Below are 16,173 nucleotides of genomic sequence, written 5' to 3'. Positions count from 1 at the left end.
AGCCAGTCTCAAACCAGTGCCCAGAATAGATGCCAGCATTGCATACGGCAGCTTTACCAGCAATACCACAGTGCTGACCCCTTGAGGTGCTTTCGAATGCCTCTCTATTTCACTCCCACTACATGAGGGCATGTGAGTTTGAATTGTTCTAGCATGTTGTGAGGACTGCTGGCATACACTTGTAAAACACGCTGATTTCTTCCATGGCAGACATGTGAATGCTGGGAGTTGTGAATGATAGAGGTTTATTCCAGTTCTCCTGGCAGTTCCTTCACATTGCCCCAGCTGCAACCAGAGAAATGACAACTGTCAGATGCAGTCCAATTGAATAATTTTTCTTCTCCATGAAGTAGTGTCAACATCTCCCTACTCTATTATCTACTTTTATTTTTAAGGGTGTTGTGTCTTTATAATGATGCAAGAAGTAAAAATGACTGCTAGGCTATACTGCTTGAGTCTGTCAGGTAGGCCAGAGCTGTGTCTAGTCCATGCCTCACTCAGCTGAACAGGATAAAACTGTGAGTGACAATAATAACAGCAAACTGTGTTTCAGAAATATGAAGAGAAAATCATATTATTAACAATGAGACTAGAATGAGAAGTTTCTATGTATTTGTTTTAGATTCAAGGATTTTCTCCTTCAGATCAGATTACTTTTAAAATTCAAGTTTTGAATAAATACTAAGAAGAAGAAAAAGGAAAACCTGGCAAAGATAAATCTGATTCTCACTCTCTCAACTATTTGGTTTCTGTCTTGGAGTCAGTCACTGATTGTTAGTTTTCTTATACCCTTCTAGGGATAGTGCATGCATACCTGTATACTATACATGCATGCACATAGATATGTATGTCTACACACATAAACATCCATGCAAACATATGTGCATGTATGTGTACAAATGTACCCCACATAAATTTACCTTACTATTTTCCCTTGGAAATAATGTGGTTTTTAAGCTTATTTTGTATGAATACATAAAGATTCACTATGTTCTGCTTAACAAGTGGCTAGTATCTCACTATTTATTTAAGTGTTCCATAATTTTACCAACCTCCCTTATTGGTGACCCATACTGCTCCCAAATCACGTGGCTATGCACCATTGTTTATACTTCATTTCATCATATATGAGTGTATCTGTAAGAAAAATTTCCAGGAGTTGAATTGCTGAAAGAAGTGGCAAATAAATTTTTAATTTTGATAGGTTTTGCTGAACTGTCCTTCCTGAATTTTCTAAAAATAACTCATTTCCTTTTCTATCTGATATCGCCAATTTTAGGTGAACTAAAACTGTCAAAAATTCAGAAAAACGTGAAACAAAACATACAAGACAATATCTCATTGTTCAGTTTGGGCATAGGATTTGATGTGGATTATGATTTTTTGAAGAGACTATCCAATGAAAACCGTGGGATTGCTCAAAGGATTTATGGAAACCAGGACACGGCTTCCCAGCTAAAGGTAATGCTTTCTTCTGTTCTTTTTGCTTTGTTTTTTAAATTTTCTTCATTCAAAATCATTTCACTACATATCTTTGATGCCTAAAAAAAAAAACCACAGGGCCACATTTAGCTCAAAATTGTCATATTAACTCAAATTTAGCTATATTCTGTCATAAGAATCAAAGACACATTCAATCTTTTCCTTACCTGTTAACTCTGCTGCAATGCAGTTCTGCACCAACCATGAGATGTGAAGCAGTAAAGCAATGGTATGTACTTGCCTGTCCATTGAACGGGGTCTACTGAAGCACCATCAAGGCCCCTGTGGCCCTTCAGCTCCACTGAGCAATCGATTTTCTCGGCACCAAGATCATCTTTTTCCCTTTTAAGAGCAAGGGCACCTAGCACATCATCTTTTTAATAATATAAAACGGATCATACCGTGGCCTTTACACTTCCTTAAATATAATAGGTGAAATTCATTGTTTGTTTTGATGAAATGGACAAGATAATGATATAGGGATATATATACTTTTTCTGGCCTCTCTCAGCACCAGGCATCATATTTAAATTTGGAAACTGGAGAGGGGGGGAGTAAGATTCTAATATGCAGACCATCAACCCAGCTGGCTTTCATTGTTATGAGCAACGTCACGCTCCTCATAACACAGGGGAAAAATTCTGAGATTTTAAAATAAAGGGCAATGTTCTTAATGAGTGTTCATCTTTTCCATGTCTCTCTTTTTTTTCACCAAATATTAATGACTGTTTTTCCTTGTTCCAGAGATCTCATGACAATAAATTATGAAGTTTTTCTATGAAGAATAAGAAGAATACCAGAAAAAAATGTTTTAGGCCTACAAATCAATAATTATTTCTTTGTCTTTTTCTTTTTCTATGCATTGTAGAAATTCTACAACCAAGTTTCTACCCCATTACTTCGGAATGTTCAGTTCAACTATCCTGACACATCAGTAACGGACATCACTCAAAACAATTTCCCCAATTACTTTGAAGGTTCAGAGATTGTGGTGGCAGGAAGATTCGACCCTGATAAGTTGAAGCAAATACAGAGCATTATCACTGCTACTTCGGTATTTCTGCTTATTTGCATATTGCTAATTGTCAGCCTGGATTAAGTCTGTCTTACATGTTAGCAGGCTGGTGTTCTGCATTCACAGAATCAGGCGTGTTGAGTAAAAACAATAAGGGAAAAAGAAGGTATGAGAATATCTCTGCCATCTTCCCATCTAGTCCACAAATCCTTGCCTTTTCATCCAGCTCTAATCGCCACTTCCACAGCATGAACACACCTCTTCATTAGCACATTAGCAATGGTCTCACATTTTTTCTTTTCCTTTATTGTGCATACATCTTTTACTCACTCGAAGCAAACACTGAAGATGTGAATTTATGAGCCTATAATTCTGCTGTCTTGATGATTTCAATTGAATCTTCCATTGTCTAGGCAAACACGGAGTTAGTCTTGGAGACCCTGGCCCAGATGGATGACTTGGAAGAATTTCTATCAAAAGACAAGCATGCCGATCCCAATTTCACCAAGAAATTGTGGGCTTATTTAACCATCAATCAGCTGCTAGCTGAGCGGTAAGAAGAGTCCACACACCACAGGGATCTGTAAAATACAAATGTTCACTTTGTGTATCTGAAGTCACACATACACTTTGTAACAAAGAAAGATAGCAAATTAGCAATGTAGGTTTTGGACTATTAATGTCCACTGATTCTAGAAGTTACGATAAAGCTGGGTTCACTCTTCTATACAACTGAGTTGTAATATAGTTGTGAAGTATACTGAGTCTACAGTTTAACAACTTTTTATGTTGTCCATGTAGGTACCACCCTGATACAGATGTGGAAATGCTGAGAGTTCCTTGTTCTTTTCCCCCTCTCGACACCCACCCCCCACCACCAGTGGAAACCACTGTTGCAACATCTGTTACCATCAATGAGCTTTGGCTACAAAAGAAAACACTCCTATAATCTATAGGGTTCGCCCCACCTCCCAGCTTCTTTCAATCAATAGGATGCCTGTGAGATTGGGTCACGGTCACGTTTTTCAGTATTTCAGTAGTTGATTTGCATTTACTTTTGGGAACAGGCCATCGTCCAGAGAAGAATGTGTAGTTATTCAATTATAATATCAGCCAAGGAAGAACTTCCTAATGCTGGTGCATGTCACCCCTGGTATCTCAGCCAAGTTACATCTCAGCTCTCCAACATAAACAAACAAACAAAATATAAACTGCTTAGAGGATTGTATGGTTCTTTAGCCACTCACTTCAGAGTTACCTGGGACTGTTGGACAAAAGTCACTATATCAGAGCCCTGCTCCATTTGTTAGATCAGAATCTCAGGAAATGGAACTGGGTTGTCTGCACTAGGTTGGGAAGATGAAATATTCTTGGACTGACAGAGAAAAATACATGATGTTGTTAACATTCTAAAAAGGAAAATACAAAACTGTGAGATGTGGCTTTCAAGTGGACAAACTCCCTGCCCTGTGACTGGAATTCACTGGATGTGTTTAATAGCACAGAGCAAGTTGCTGCAGAAGTTAAATGTCGATTTTTTTTTAATCCCTGTTTAAAAGAAAAAAAAGTGGTTCGTAGGGGTTGTGCAGTGAGTGAGGAGGAACAGACACAGCCAAGAGGATTTTTAGAGCAGTGACACTGCTTTCTCAAGTATCACAACAGTGGGCACAGGTGAAATGCAATTATCCAATCCCACAGACCGTGCAACACTGAGTCCTGAGGTCTGCTGCAGATGCTAGGTGATCATATATCAATGCAGGTTCAGTGATTAAGGCGAAAGTTCCATTCTGGTACAGGATGTAAATAGTGTATAGGAGGCAGGGGGAATATAGAAAATCTCTTCATACCTTCTGTTCAATCTGGCTGTGAACTCAAAACTGCCCTAAAAAAAGACTTTAAAACAGCAACTGTGCTTGGGACTGCATAGCTAGATGGAACACTAAACTTCACGAAACCGGTTAGTCGTGCTTTCCTCTTGCCTTGTGCCAATCATGTTGACCAGGTCCTTGTGGGGCAGCACAAGTTGGAAGCAGGGAGGATTGTGGGATCTGAGTTCAGCCACACAGGTAGGTAGTGATCTTCTATAATGTCTCAATTTCCTGCGCACAGAAGCCTGGCTTCTACCGCTGCTGCCAAAAAGAAAATTACCAAAACAATCCTGCAGATGTCGCTCGAACATCATATTGTGACCCCACTTACTGCGATGGTGATTGAGAATGATGCTGGGGATGAACGCATGCTGGCTGATTCCCCTCCGCAGGATCGTTCTTGCTGTGGAGGTCAGTGTTTCCTATCTAAAAAAAGAAAGAAGAAAGAGAGAGTGGAAAGGAGAAAAGGAGAGAGGGAGGGAAAGAGAGAGATAGAGAGAAAGAGAGAGAGAAACGCACAGAGACAGGGATGGCTCATCTGTTGGTTCAGTTTCCAGATGGCTACAAAATCTGGGAATAGGCAGCTCTCAGCCAGGAGCTGGACACTCCAAGGAGATGTCCTGCATGGGTAGCAGGGACCCAAGTCCTTGAGCCCTTGCCTGCTGCTTCCCACGGTGTGTATTAGCAGGAAGCTGGAGCCAGCAATGGGACTGGGATTCTAACCAAGTATGGCCATATGGGATATCGGCAAGAGTCAGCCTTTACACCAAATGCCAGCCCTCTCTACATTCGTTTCTGAAATCGACATTTAAGATTTCTCATCTTGTTTAACTAGATGCAACAAATGTATTTCCAGCACATTGTAAATATTGATCTTTTAAAATAAACTATTACATCACTGCTTTAAATGTACACAGTAAAACAGAATACAGACCCTGAAACTGGCCACAGTCCTTTAAAAAATTAATGAATTCTATTTTAGTTATTGGAAATGTTAAATTTCAAATTTGTATTTCTGTTTCACTTTCCTCACAGTGTGTTCCCTTTTTATAAATGAATAGTCCTTTATTGATCACCCTATTCCTCTGCAAGGAAAATGTTTACAAATCTTAATATAAGCATTTTTAAATTTAAAAATTATGATCACAAGAGTCTCTAAGTTAGATTTTTTATCTAGGCTAGGTTCAATTAAAACACAATCAAATAAATACATGGTAATTTTTTATACACATGAGAAGCAAAATTTTATTAGACATCATCTCTTAGTGAGCAGTGTCACTTTTTAAAATCTACCCATAGGTAAATATTATTTACAGATATGTTGAAAGAGACAGGATTTTGCATAAATTCTACTTTTAAAATTATATGGGCATAAATTCTGATAAAACTAGTTGACATGTAAAAGTGGATACCAATTGTGAGCAATTTCCTTGGGAAGTAAACCTGGAAATTAATGGATAGAGGGTTTTGTTTTTTTTTCTGCACAGGTTCCCTGTATTATGGTGAAAAAGTTCCACCAACTTCGATCCCTTCTTGGGCCAACCCTTCTCCAACAGCAGCGGTTTCAATGCAGTTGGCAGCGTCTCCCGTGCTTGAGTCCACTCCCCCTCCACATGTGATGAGAGGTAAAACGTTAGTGTGACTTCTGCCTCCTCAATCAGAGACCTGGGCAGCATGCATGTGTAATATTATCACTATGTACAGGAAAAATGGGTGACTTTGATGGGAATCATTGCCTTTCAGTAAGAAAAGCAAGCGCCAGGTATTATCCTGCCACAGCAGAAGTTTCATAGCCTGGGGATAGGGGTGTGTCTTTCTCACAGCTCTGGGGCTGAAAATCCAAGATCAAGGTGCCAGCCAGGCAGGTATCATTCTGAAACCACCTAGCTTGGCTTGTAAGCAGGTGCCATTTCACTGCAGGCTCCTATGGCCTCTTCTTGTCATGTGCTGAGAGAGACAGAGACAGTAATGAAGAGAGAGAGAGAGCATCCACTGGGGTTTCTTCTCAGGGTAATAATCTACCATGACAGTTGTCATGACCAGTTGCAGAATTTCCCAAGGACTCCACCTCCAGATACCATCACACAGACAGCCAGGACTTCAGCAAATGAGTTTACAGGAGTGGACAGTTCCGTCCATAGCACCACTTTTCCAGCTGTATGAGATAAACCCTCTGAAATGGAAGATATGGATCAGTGGGTTAGCTGTGAAAAGGCATTCTGTCTGACCAAATTCTTTAATGTTTCTGTGTCTTACTTCCTATATAATGGAACTTGGCATAATCCTACTTATATACATATTGATAGCTAGTCATTATTCAACATATAAGCATTTCTAAAGAGCTAGAATACAGTACTTGCTGACAAATGGATGCTATTAAAAATTAGGAACTACACATTATAAGATAAAAGTACATTACAACTGTTTCCTAGATGCATGTCATATTGTAGGGTTTATTTCTAATGCTGTGTGGCTACCCTAGTTTTGCTCATTCTGACCATTCTGCAAATGCTTTTCATGGGAGGCATAGATAGCAGATGTGTCACCATCTGAAGGACAGTAAAACATGGTCTTCATTTTCAAGCATGTATTTATTTCATTTTCACTTGAAAAGCAAAGAGACAGAAAGAAATCCCATTCACTGCTTCCTCCCCAAATGCCCACAACAGCCAGGACTGGGCCACACTTAAGCAAGGAACCAAAAATCCAATCTAGCTGACCTGCATGGGTGAGAGGGACCCACATACCTGAGCCTCACTTGCTGCCCCCTCACCCCCAAAAACATGCACACCAGCAGAAAACTGCCCTGGGAGCAGGGAAACCAGAATTTGAACCAGGCATTCTGAGAAGGGATACAGGCCTCCTAGGAGGCTGTTTAGCACACTACATCACCATGCCTGCCCCAAGTAAAATGCTTGTGTGTGAGGTTGGACCACTTGGTTTCCTAGTGCAGTTGCCAATGTCTTAGTCCTCCTGTAAATCTTTCTGGCATCAGTTCTGTCAATCAATGAGCCAGAGGAACCATCTAGGGAAAGTGGGAGAGACAGCATCCCTTCTTCCTGCCCTGGCTCCCACTGTGCTGTCTTCATCCAGCTGCCTGGCAATTGGCTAGCCCTCTGGAGGAAGCCTAGGCATACTTAGCTCTCCGTTCTTTGCTTTTTGTTAGAACTGAGTTGAGTTTCAACACTCAGAGAGCATTCCTGCCTCTTCAATCCCCCACCATAGGCAGGTCAGAAGGGTCAGCTTCACTTGGAATTTTTGGAAATGTTAATAGGATAGTAGCTCTTGCTGTTCCTAGAACAGCTTTCTAGACTGATGTAATATAGATTCGTGCGACATGAAATTCCCACAACTGATTTCTCAAGAGTGTATCTACCACACTCCAAACATTGTATTTTAACAGAAATACTTCCATGAACACAGAAGGACTGCTATATGTCACATCATCTCAGTTGTGTGGTTTAGCTCTAATATTCTTCTGGGTGGGTCAAAGGCGATTGACTTCTCTACTTCCTTGGTGGTAATGCTTTGCATAGTCTCCCCTCATCTGTTCTACCACATGTTTACTGGGTATGAATCTCACTCTTAGTCTTTTCCTGCCTGTTCATGAATCTATTTTCTGACTGCATTTGCTTTTTAAACAAATCACCATGTGTTTTACCTCCATACTGTTCTTGTTTGGTGCACATAGAATAAAATATCTATTTCATCTTTCATCTCTCTTCTTCTTCTTTCAAGATTTAGTTCAAAGCTATAACCCGCACACAGCCTTTCTGGGTTTTTCCAGGAGCAGAAAGTCAACTCTCTTCATTGTCACAGCATTTTGCTGGAGCCATTAATGCCCATTCACATCAGTTTTTTTTAACATATATTTTTATTGCATTTCCTTTTTTTAAAAACTAATTACATTGCATTATGTGATACATTTTTTAATGCACTGGGCTTCCCCCCGCCCCTCTCAAAGCCCTCCCCCCACGGTGGATTGCTCCACCTTGTTGCATTTCCATAGTTCAAATTCAGTTGACATTCTTTCATTGGAGGTATTGACCAAGCATAAAGTCCAGCATCTTATTGTCCTGGTAAGTTCAATGGTTTCGTGGTGAGACCATCTCTGGTCTGAAGGTGAAGCCAGCAGAGTATCATTCCAATCAATTAAAAGTCCCAACATAATATTTCCAACCATTTACAACATTATGGCATTAATTGACATGGTATTGATTAACCAATATGTTAATAGGAAAATGCAGGTTCTCAACCACAACCTGTGACTTCTTCATAGACATTTCAATTTTGGTTTACATTCAGCCGTATTCTATACACCTTAAAATGGCTTAGATTGCTATTCAACTGTCTCATGCCTATTTTAATTTTAGTCTTTAGCAGTTTATAGCATTGAAGCATGATTTCGCTGAACCTGGCTGTTTTTCGGGTGGTCTAACTCTATCATTCTAACAGGATATATGTCAACAGTTTAGGTGAGCATGTTTAGGAGGGGTGTGCAGAGGAATCTTCCATACCCCAGTTAGGAGTAACTAATCTTTGTGTCCCACCCAGTGAGGTATAAGTGCATCCCCGCTGACCGTTTCCTGTCTGGTTCTAAGCTTTCCTTGTTGTTCTCTGTCTATCTATTCTAGCTTTGTTTGTTTGTTTGTTTGTTTTGAGGGGTTTCTGGAGCGCTCCTGATGGTTATTACGAGAGGGGGGTGGGGACCCAAAGTTGGAAGTAGGCAAGGACCAGAGAAAGCTCCTCTCCCTAGTCCCGAAGGAAGTTTACTGTTCTTCTGTTTCTGTGGACTGCTCAGGGATCCTGGTTGTTGTTCCGATGACCTTGGGACCTGCTAGGCAGGATTTGGGCTTCTTCCATCCCATGTGGTAGATCCAAATGGGGATGATTGACCTCAGAGCTCTTGGTCTCCGAAGGCACTCCATTTCCCCGTGGTCTCCTTGGCAGTAGGGATGTAGTCCTCGGTGCTCCTTGGCATTCACATCATTTGACCTTACACAAGTGGTTACATCTGTCTTCTTCATTAAAGTGTTTTTTTGCTTCAATGCGCAGATCATGACTTGTTTTATACCTGCACCAAACATTGCCTATGTTGGTGTTTGGTATAGAAGTTTCCTCCCCATCACCAAATATCCGTTTAATGGTTAAACAGGGGACAAAAGAGACCAGGAAGAATGCAGCAGGATTCAGATGTCCAAAAACAAAGCAGTATTTTCTTGGGGGCAACTGGATTCTCTATTGCCTCTGGAATTGATGAACATTTATCTGTATGCCAAAAAGAATAGACTATCACTTTACTTTTTTCTGTCCTGTTTCTGACACTTTCCAGAGTTACATTCTACTTATCTCTGCTTATACACACATCTGTGTACATGCTTCCTATATAAGTATTTCTTATTGCTTGGGTTTTATTCATTCTTTATCTCTACCGTCTCTGACAACCAGCCTAGTACATACGTGATCACTACAGAACAAATATCCAGTGTTTCTAGAATAACATACACTCTAATGGCAGCTCTGTGATGAAGGATCTTTTGAATGCAAACGTCACAACACTGAGTAAAACACAATAATTTTTCGGGGTACATTAAAAGTGCTCAGGGATAAAATACTGTTGTAGCTTCCTTTTTAATATTTTTTTTGTTTTCATTTGCCACTTGTATTTCCAGTTGAAAACGATCCACATTTCATCATTTACCTGCCCAAAAGCCAAAAGAATATTTGTTTCAATATTGACTCAGAACCTGGGAAAATCCTCAGCCTGGTTTCTGATCCGGACAGAGGTAAATTATAAGTGCGTTAGGTCATTAGGTAATTGTTACACTTCCATGAAACAGGTTAAGATGTGTTCCTTCTTGCCTCAACAAAAGTTCTATATTTTTCAAACTCATAATTAGTGGGATATTAATCATAAATGTATCCATACATGTTTTGAATAATTCTAGTTCGAAACACAAATGCTAAGAATGAACTGATCTCAGTGGGATACCAAAAAAAAGGGGGTGGTAGAAATCATGAAGCAAAATCCTAATAATTGTCACCAAGTTTTAGAAAGTTGAGTTACAGTGTCCACATATAATAAAAAAGGGCAGACAAGAGAGAGAAATATATATATTTTTTCCTGCAGGGATTTCAGTCAATGGTCAGCTTATCGGTGCCAAGAAGTTCCAGAATGGAAAACTAAGAACTTATTTTGGAAGACTGGGATTTTATATTCAAAACAAAGACGTGAAAATAGAAATCAGCACTGAGACCATTACCCTGCGTCATGGCTCTCGTACATCTGTCTTGTCCTGGTCTGACACGGCTCACGTGGCGTATCAGAGGCAAGTGTTATTCCTAAGAATTCCAGCCTGCCTTTAACATATGACTTTATAATATATCCAAACATCATCAACAATGTGAAATTTAACACTGGCATTTTAAATATCAGGAAGACAAGGTTCAGAAAAATGTTCTGACCCATTCCCCTAGTTTTAGCTGCAGAAAGTGTTTTTTTTTTTTTTGTCACTGTATGTTTCAGTGTTGGCCTAGTGCATTATCTATGGTAAGTGCTGAAAATATATGCATTGTAGGAGGACATTGCGACCATAGTCAGCGAGCACAGGATTACAGTTGATGGGACAATATTTGTATGATAAATAACTGAATGGATGTCTTGTGTGTGACTGATTGGATATCCTTTGCATGAGAACAACTGTATGGCTACCTTTTGTATACCTGATGAGATATCATTTGTATAAGAACAGTTGAGTGGGAAGTAATATACAAGGCAAAAGGACTTCCAAACTAAGGCATAGAAACAGTTGATGGTTCTGTTGATGAACTAAGTATCTCTACCCTAATCCTGTATGACCCTCAGCATATAAAGTCTGTTGCCCCTAATAAATTTTGGCTATTGATCATCAGTCAGTAGTCCAAGCATGTTATTATCGGCTCCGTGCACCAAGTCCCTCGCTGCAGGACAGCGACATGTATTATATCAATGAATGAATCCATCAGCTGAAACCCAGGGAGTGCTTTGTCAGGGAGTGCACTACAAACAGCATGATTACGCCTTAAGCCTAGTATCTTCTGTTAGTACCTGTCCCTTGCTACCTTGCTCGTGTATGAACATGTAAATGGCAGAAATCTTAGAGCTGGGAGTAAAAGCACCAATGTTGCATCACAAGACTATGGTAAGGCTCTTAGAAAACTAGTAGAATTGAGCTGGGAAGAATGGGAGAGTTCTTAGGGTGAGGAGAGCAACTTTCTTTTTTTTTTTAAATATTTATTTTATTTTTATTACAAAGTCAGGTACACTGAGAGGAGAAGAGACAGAGAGGAAGTGGAGCTGCCGGGATTAGAACCAGCAGCCATATGGGATCAAGGCGAGGACCTTAGCCTCTAGGCCACGCTGCCGAGCCCCAAGAAAAGCAACTTTCTAAAGAAGTTTAACTTGGAAGTGCTTAATTGCATTTGATTTTCACAATAGGGTGCTTATCTCAGTGAAGAAAGAAAAAACTGTGACTGTCACTGTGGATAAAGACATGTTTTTTTCTGTTCTGCTTCATCGTGTGTGGAAGAAGCACCCTGTTAATGTAGACTTTCTGGGGATCTACATTCCACCCACAAGCACGTTTTCTCCGAAAGCACATGGACTTATAGGTAAAGTATCCATCAACCATCTGGCAAAAGTGTCTTTAGCAACATTGCGTGACGGCAGTGAGAAATTGGTAAGTGACCAGTGCACAGTAGCGGAGAGCGTAATAGAGGGAGTGACTCAGAAATGCGACAACTAGCACCGTTTGTCTTTCCAGGCAGGAGTTTTTCCCAAGGCCAAATTTCAGCATCACAAAACTGACCAAATTTTCAGTTATATGCTGAAGAAGTGTTGTTAATTGAAGAGAGGTGAACCAGTTTAGGATGTCTATGATAATAAGAACATTCTGGACAGCTATTCCTAGTAGGGTTTCTAAAGATGTATTTATTTTACTTGTGAATCAGAGTTACAAAAAGAGAGTGGGAGAGATAGATCTTCCATCCACTGAGTTACTCCCCAAATGGCTGCAATGGGCAGAGCTTGGCTGGTCTCATGCCATGCGCCAGGAGCTACTTCTGGGTTTCCCATGAGGGTGGAGGGCCCAAGACCTTGCTTGAGCCATCATCCCCTGCTGCCTTCTCAGGCATCAATAGGGAGCTAAGTTGGAAGTACAATAGCTGGGACTAGAACCAGTGCCAAATAGGTGCTGGCACCTCAGTGGTGCCAATGCACACTCTCCTAGTGGGGCCCAGCACATCAACCTGACCATAAGGGCATCTGATGTCAGGAAGAACCCCTCCTTCTCACAGTCCCTCCTTTTACTTAGGGACACGTCCTGCTACCTGAAATCCCCAGTATTGTTCAATGGTGAGCCTTTCTTTCAATTTAACCTTGGATTACATGTAAGTAAGTGGTTGGATTCTATTTTACCAGGCCAGTTCATGCATGAGCCCAGGGTGCAGATCTTCAATGAGAGACCAGGAAGAGATCCCGAGAAGCCAGAGGCAAGCATGGAAGTGAAAGGACATACACTGACTGTCACCAGGTAGGCCTGTGTTAGACAGTATTCCAAGGGGCCCTGTTAGGAAGGGACACCCAGCAAGGCAGAGCAAGAAAGTCTGTCTTAAGCACTGTCTCCATCCTAAACAGTTTGTAGGGAACACACACACACTCAGTATTTGCATAAAGACACTTCAGATAGTCCACCTTTGAAGCAAATAATCGCTCAAATCATACAAGCATAAAAAAAAAAAGCCAAGGTTAAATAATCTGATATTTTCATCTTTATACATCAGAAACCCTAGGGTCACAAGTTGGATAATGACAACGCTGGCCAAAAGAAAATTTCATAAAAATACCTATGAACCATAGAGCTCGTGTATCTATGTATATTTTATGTAAAAGTTTCTCTATTAGAGTGAATTTACTGAATGTATTTTTTGATCATTTTTCCTAAAAAATATCTATATGCTTGATTTTGACATGAAAACTTAGATTCTGAATGTAAAATTCTTTAGAAGTCTTTATAATTGTCCAATCTTTTGTAGTTCTCTTACCTATACCTCATTTGATATCGTTTTAACTTTTGTAGTTTTAGTTTTTACCAAAATATCAGTTTTGCTTAATTAAAATTTTTTGCTAGTAGACATGTCATTGGATCCTACCTACTTGAGTCTTAACATTATAATTAATCATAAAGTTACAGTGACACCACAAAACATGTGTGAACCCAAGCAATGCATGAACCCAAGCAATGCACTCTTTTTTTCTTTTAAAGATTTATTTATTTTATTACAAAGTCAGATATACAGAGAGGAGGAGAGACAGAGAGGAAGATCTTCCGTCCGATGATTCACTCCCCAAGTCAGCCGCAACGGCAGGTACGCGCCGATCCGATGCCAGGGACCTGGAACCTCTCCCGGGTCTCCCATGCGGGTGCAGTGTCCCAAAGCTTTGGGCCATCCTCGACTGCTTTCCCAGACCACAAGCAGGGAGCTGGATGGGAAGTGGAGCTGCCGGGATTAGAACCGGCGCCCATATGGGATTGCGGGGCATTCAAGGCGAGGACCTTAGCCGCCAGGCCATGCCGCCGGGCCCCAAGCAATGCATTCTTGCTGCATATGCCATTCAGTTGGTATTGGTTTGGTGGCCAGAGGACAATTAGCTACCAATGACTGTAGTTAGCATTCTATAGAAGCAATGGTGAGCACTAATGCATAACAGTAAGATGTATCTGACGTTGGTAAAAGAGCATGTATTATACTCTAATGGACAAAAGGTAAATGTTAGACCTGTTTCATCTATCCTAAGACCCCATCATGGATAAGTTATAATCTTGTGGACTGTTGCACTCACCTTCTTCCAAGGCTCATTAGTGGCTCTCCACTCACTTTATGAGATTAGCTTACAACACTCTCAGGCTCTGTTCCTGCCTTCATTCCAATCTGAACTCATTTGCCCTTGTTTACCTTGCTGGCAAAGCCCACATGGTCAACCTCCGTAAGGGGTATTTGAATTATCTGGACATATGGTGTGTTTTGTCCCTCTACCCCCAAGCCTCAGGCTCTGACCTCTCATGACTTGGGGAGCAGGAATAGGTGGGGAACAGGCAGAAACAGTGGTGGAAGGGGAACACAGGGCTGTCTTGTTTTCTAGCTGCACTCAGCTTCCATGCCTTGAAGTGGCTTCTCACCAGATACACGGTTTTCCCTGCAGGGGCTTGCAGAAAGACTACAGGACGGACACAGTGTTCGGGACAGATGTTCCCTGTTGGTTTGTGCACAACAGTGGAAAGGGTTTCATCGATGGACGTTACAAGGATTACTTTGTGCCTCAGCTCTTCAGCTTTCTCAAATGGTCTTAAAGGTTTACTGTTTTGGAAGTTGCATGTATGAAGATGGCTTCCCTCTTTCCCCTGCCACTTGTACAGTACAGTCATTTCTCAGTTCAAATTACTAAAAAAAAAAAAGATATGGGGGGGGGGTTATAGTCTATTAACACATTTGAGGCAAATAAATATTTTGCAAAGAAGCTTGAGGATTTCGTTTGCATTTTTAGACACTAAGGTGTGTTCAAGATGAGGTAAGAAAACTGACTGGACAACAAAAACTGGTGTCTAGACAGTCGTAGACTTGGCAATGGCTTTGACAGTTTCCTTACTGTTGAATGGCAAGTCCTCATCATGACAAGCTAAGCACAGATTAACACTGTTAGTTATGTGGAGGTTGAATGATGAGGTTATCTGATGAGCATGGAATCTGACCAGCAGAAGTTGCTTGGTCTTAGCTGCTTTGTAGAAATTTATATTACACAGCCCTGTTGCCTTCTGTAGAGGTAGCCTTGCTAAGGTAACTGTGATGTTCCATTGTACGCTGAGCCTCAGTTTTCTCCATAGTGTTGGCCCAAAGATACTTTTTTTAACTTCTTCAGACCCGTAGCTATCAGATTTGTCAAGAGGAATGCAGTCAACAGACTTGTTATTAGGACTGCCTGACGCCGTTATGGAGGGAGTTCAATCTGAGATGTGCAGGGTGGGCCCATATTGTGAGACATCCAGGGAATGTTCCTGTTCGAAGACCATCAGGGAGGAAGGACCCTGTTGCAGATGAAGGTTAAGTCAGTCCTCCAGAAAATTCTGTTGCTCTTTGGTCCATTCAGGCCTTCAACTGCCTGGATGAGGTCCACCCCTATGGGCAATCTGTTTCACCCCTATCCATTGATTTAAATGTGAAAGTCATTCCAAAACATTCTCACAGAAACATTCATAGTAATGTTTGACCAATTATCTGTGCATATATGGCCCAAGTAAACTGACCCGTAAAATTAACCATCACAAGGCCTTCATGGGTCAACCCCATTCTATTCACAAAGTCACTCTCCAAGTAAGACGTAATACAGTGAGGTATGGGTCTGTTTTGACAATCACATGATGCCTCCCCCAGACAGTATTCCAAGAGCACCTTAGAGGTGGTGTCAGTTCAAAATTCTTCCCAGACCTAGAATCACCTCAGAGGACTGATGTACACAATGCTATTACTGAATGAATTCTAAAAGTACTATTAATTCTCAAAGCGTCTCTGAATGTTTTCCCAAAAAATTTACTTATCTTGAACAGTTTTGCTTAGCACTCAATTTTTATTTTGTTGTATTTAAACAATTTCTAAGAGTAATACCATTTCCACTTTCAATCTTATAATTTTACTAAAAGATAGTAAATTATGCTCTAACAAAAGACTAATGACATTTATAAAGAAGCATATATGAACAACAAATTTAGAATGAAA

At 40.6% G+C, this 16,173-nt stretch overlaps 1 protein-coding gene across 1 annotated transcript in view; it reads left to right on the top strand.

Moving 5' to 3' along the window:
* The window catches only part of ITIH2 (inter-alpha-trypsin inhibitor heavy chain 2), a 30,637-nt gene extending 15,606 nt beyond the window's left edge, over window positions 1-15,031 (top strand). The window contains exons 10-19 of the mRNA XM_058669748.1: window positions 1,280-1,461; window positions 2,351-2,536; window positions 2,911-3,050; window positions 4,607-4,776; window positions 5,853-5,990; window positions 10,038-10,151; window positions 10,496-10,694; window positions 11,843-12,015; window positions 12,824-12,935; window positions 14,606-15,031. Coding sequence (XP_058525731.1) covers window positions 1,280-1,461; window positions 2,351-2,536; window positions 2,911-3,050; window positions 4,607-4,776; window positions 5,853-5,990; window positions 10,038-10,151; window positions 10,496-10,694; window positions 11,843-12,015; window positions 12,824-12,935; window positions 14,606-14,753 — 1,562 coding nt within the window. The 3' untranslated portion in view covers window positions 14,754-15,031. The remainder of the gene's footprint in view (window positions 1-1,279; window positions 1,462-2,350; window positions 2,537-2,910; window positions 3,051-4,606; window positions 4,777-5,852; window positions 5,991-10,037; window positions 10,152-10,495; window positions 10,695-11,842; window positions 12,016-12,823; window positions 12,936-14,605) is intronic.
* The last annotated feature ends 1,142 nt before the right edge of the window (window positions 15,032-16,173 follow it).

This window comes from Ochotona princeps, chromosome 10 (genome assembly GCF_030435755.1).
Source record: "Ochotona princeps isolate mOchPri1 chromosome 10, mOchPri1.hap1, whole genome shotgun sequence".
Lineage (NCBI taxonomy): Eukaryota > Metazoa > Chordata > Mammalia > Lagomorpha > Ochotonidae > Ochotona > Ochotona princeps.
The sequence above is the reverse complement of the archived record's forward strand: the minus strand, read 5'-3'. Positions and strand labels throughout refer to the sequence as shown.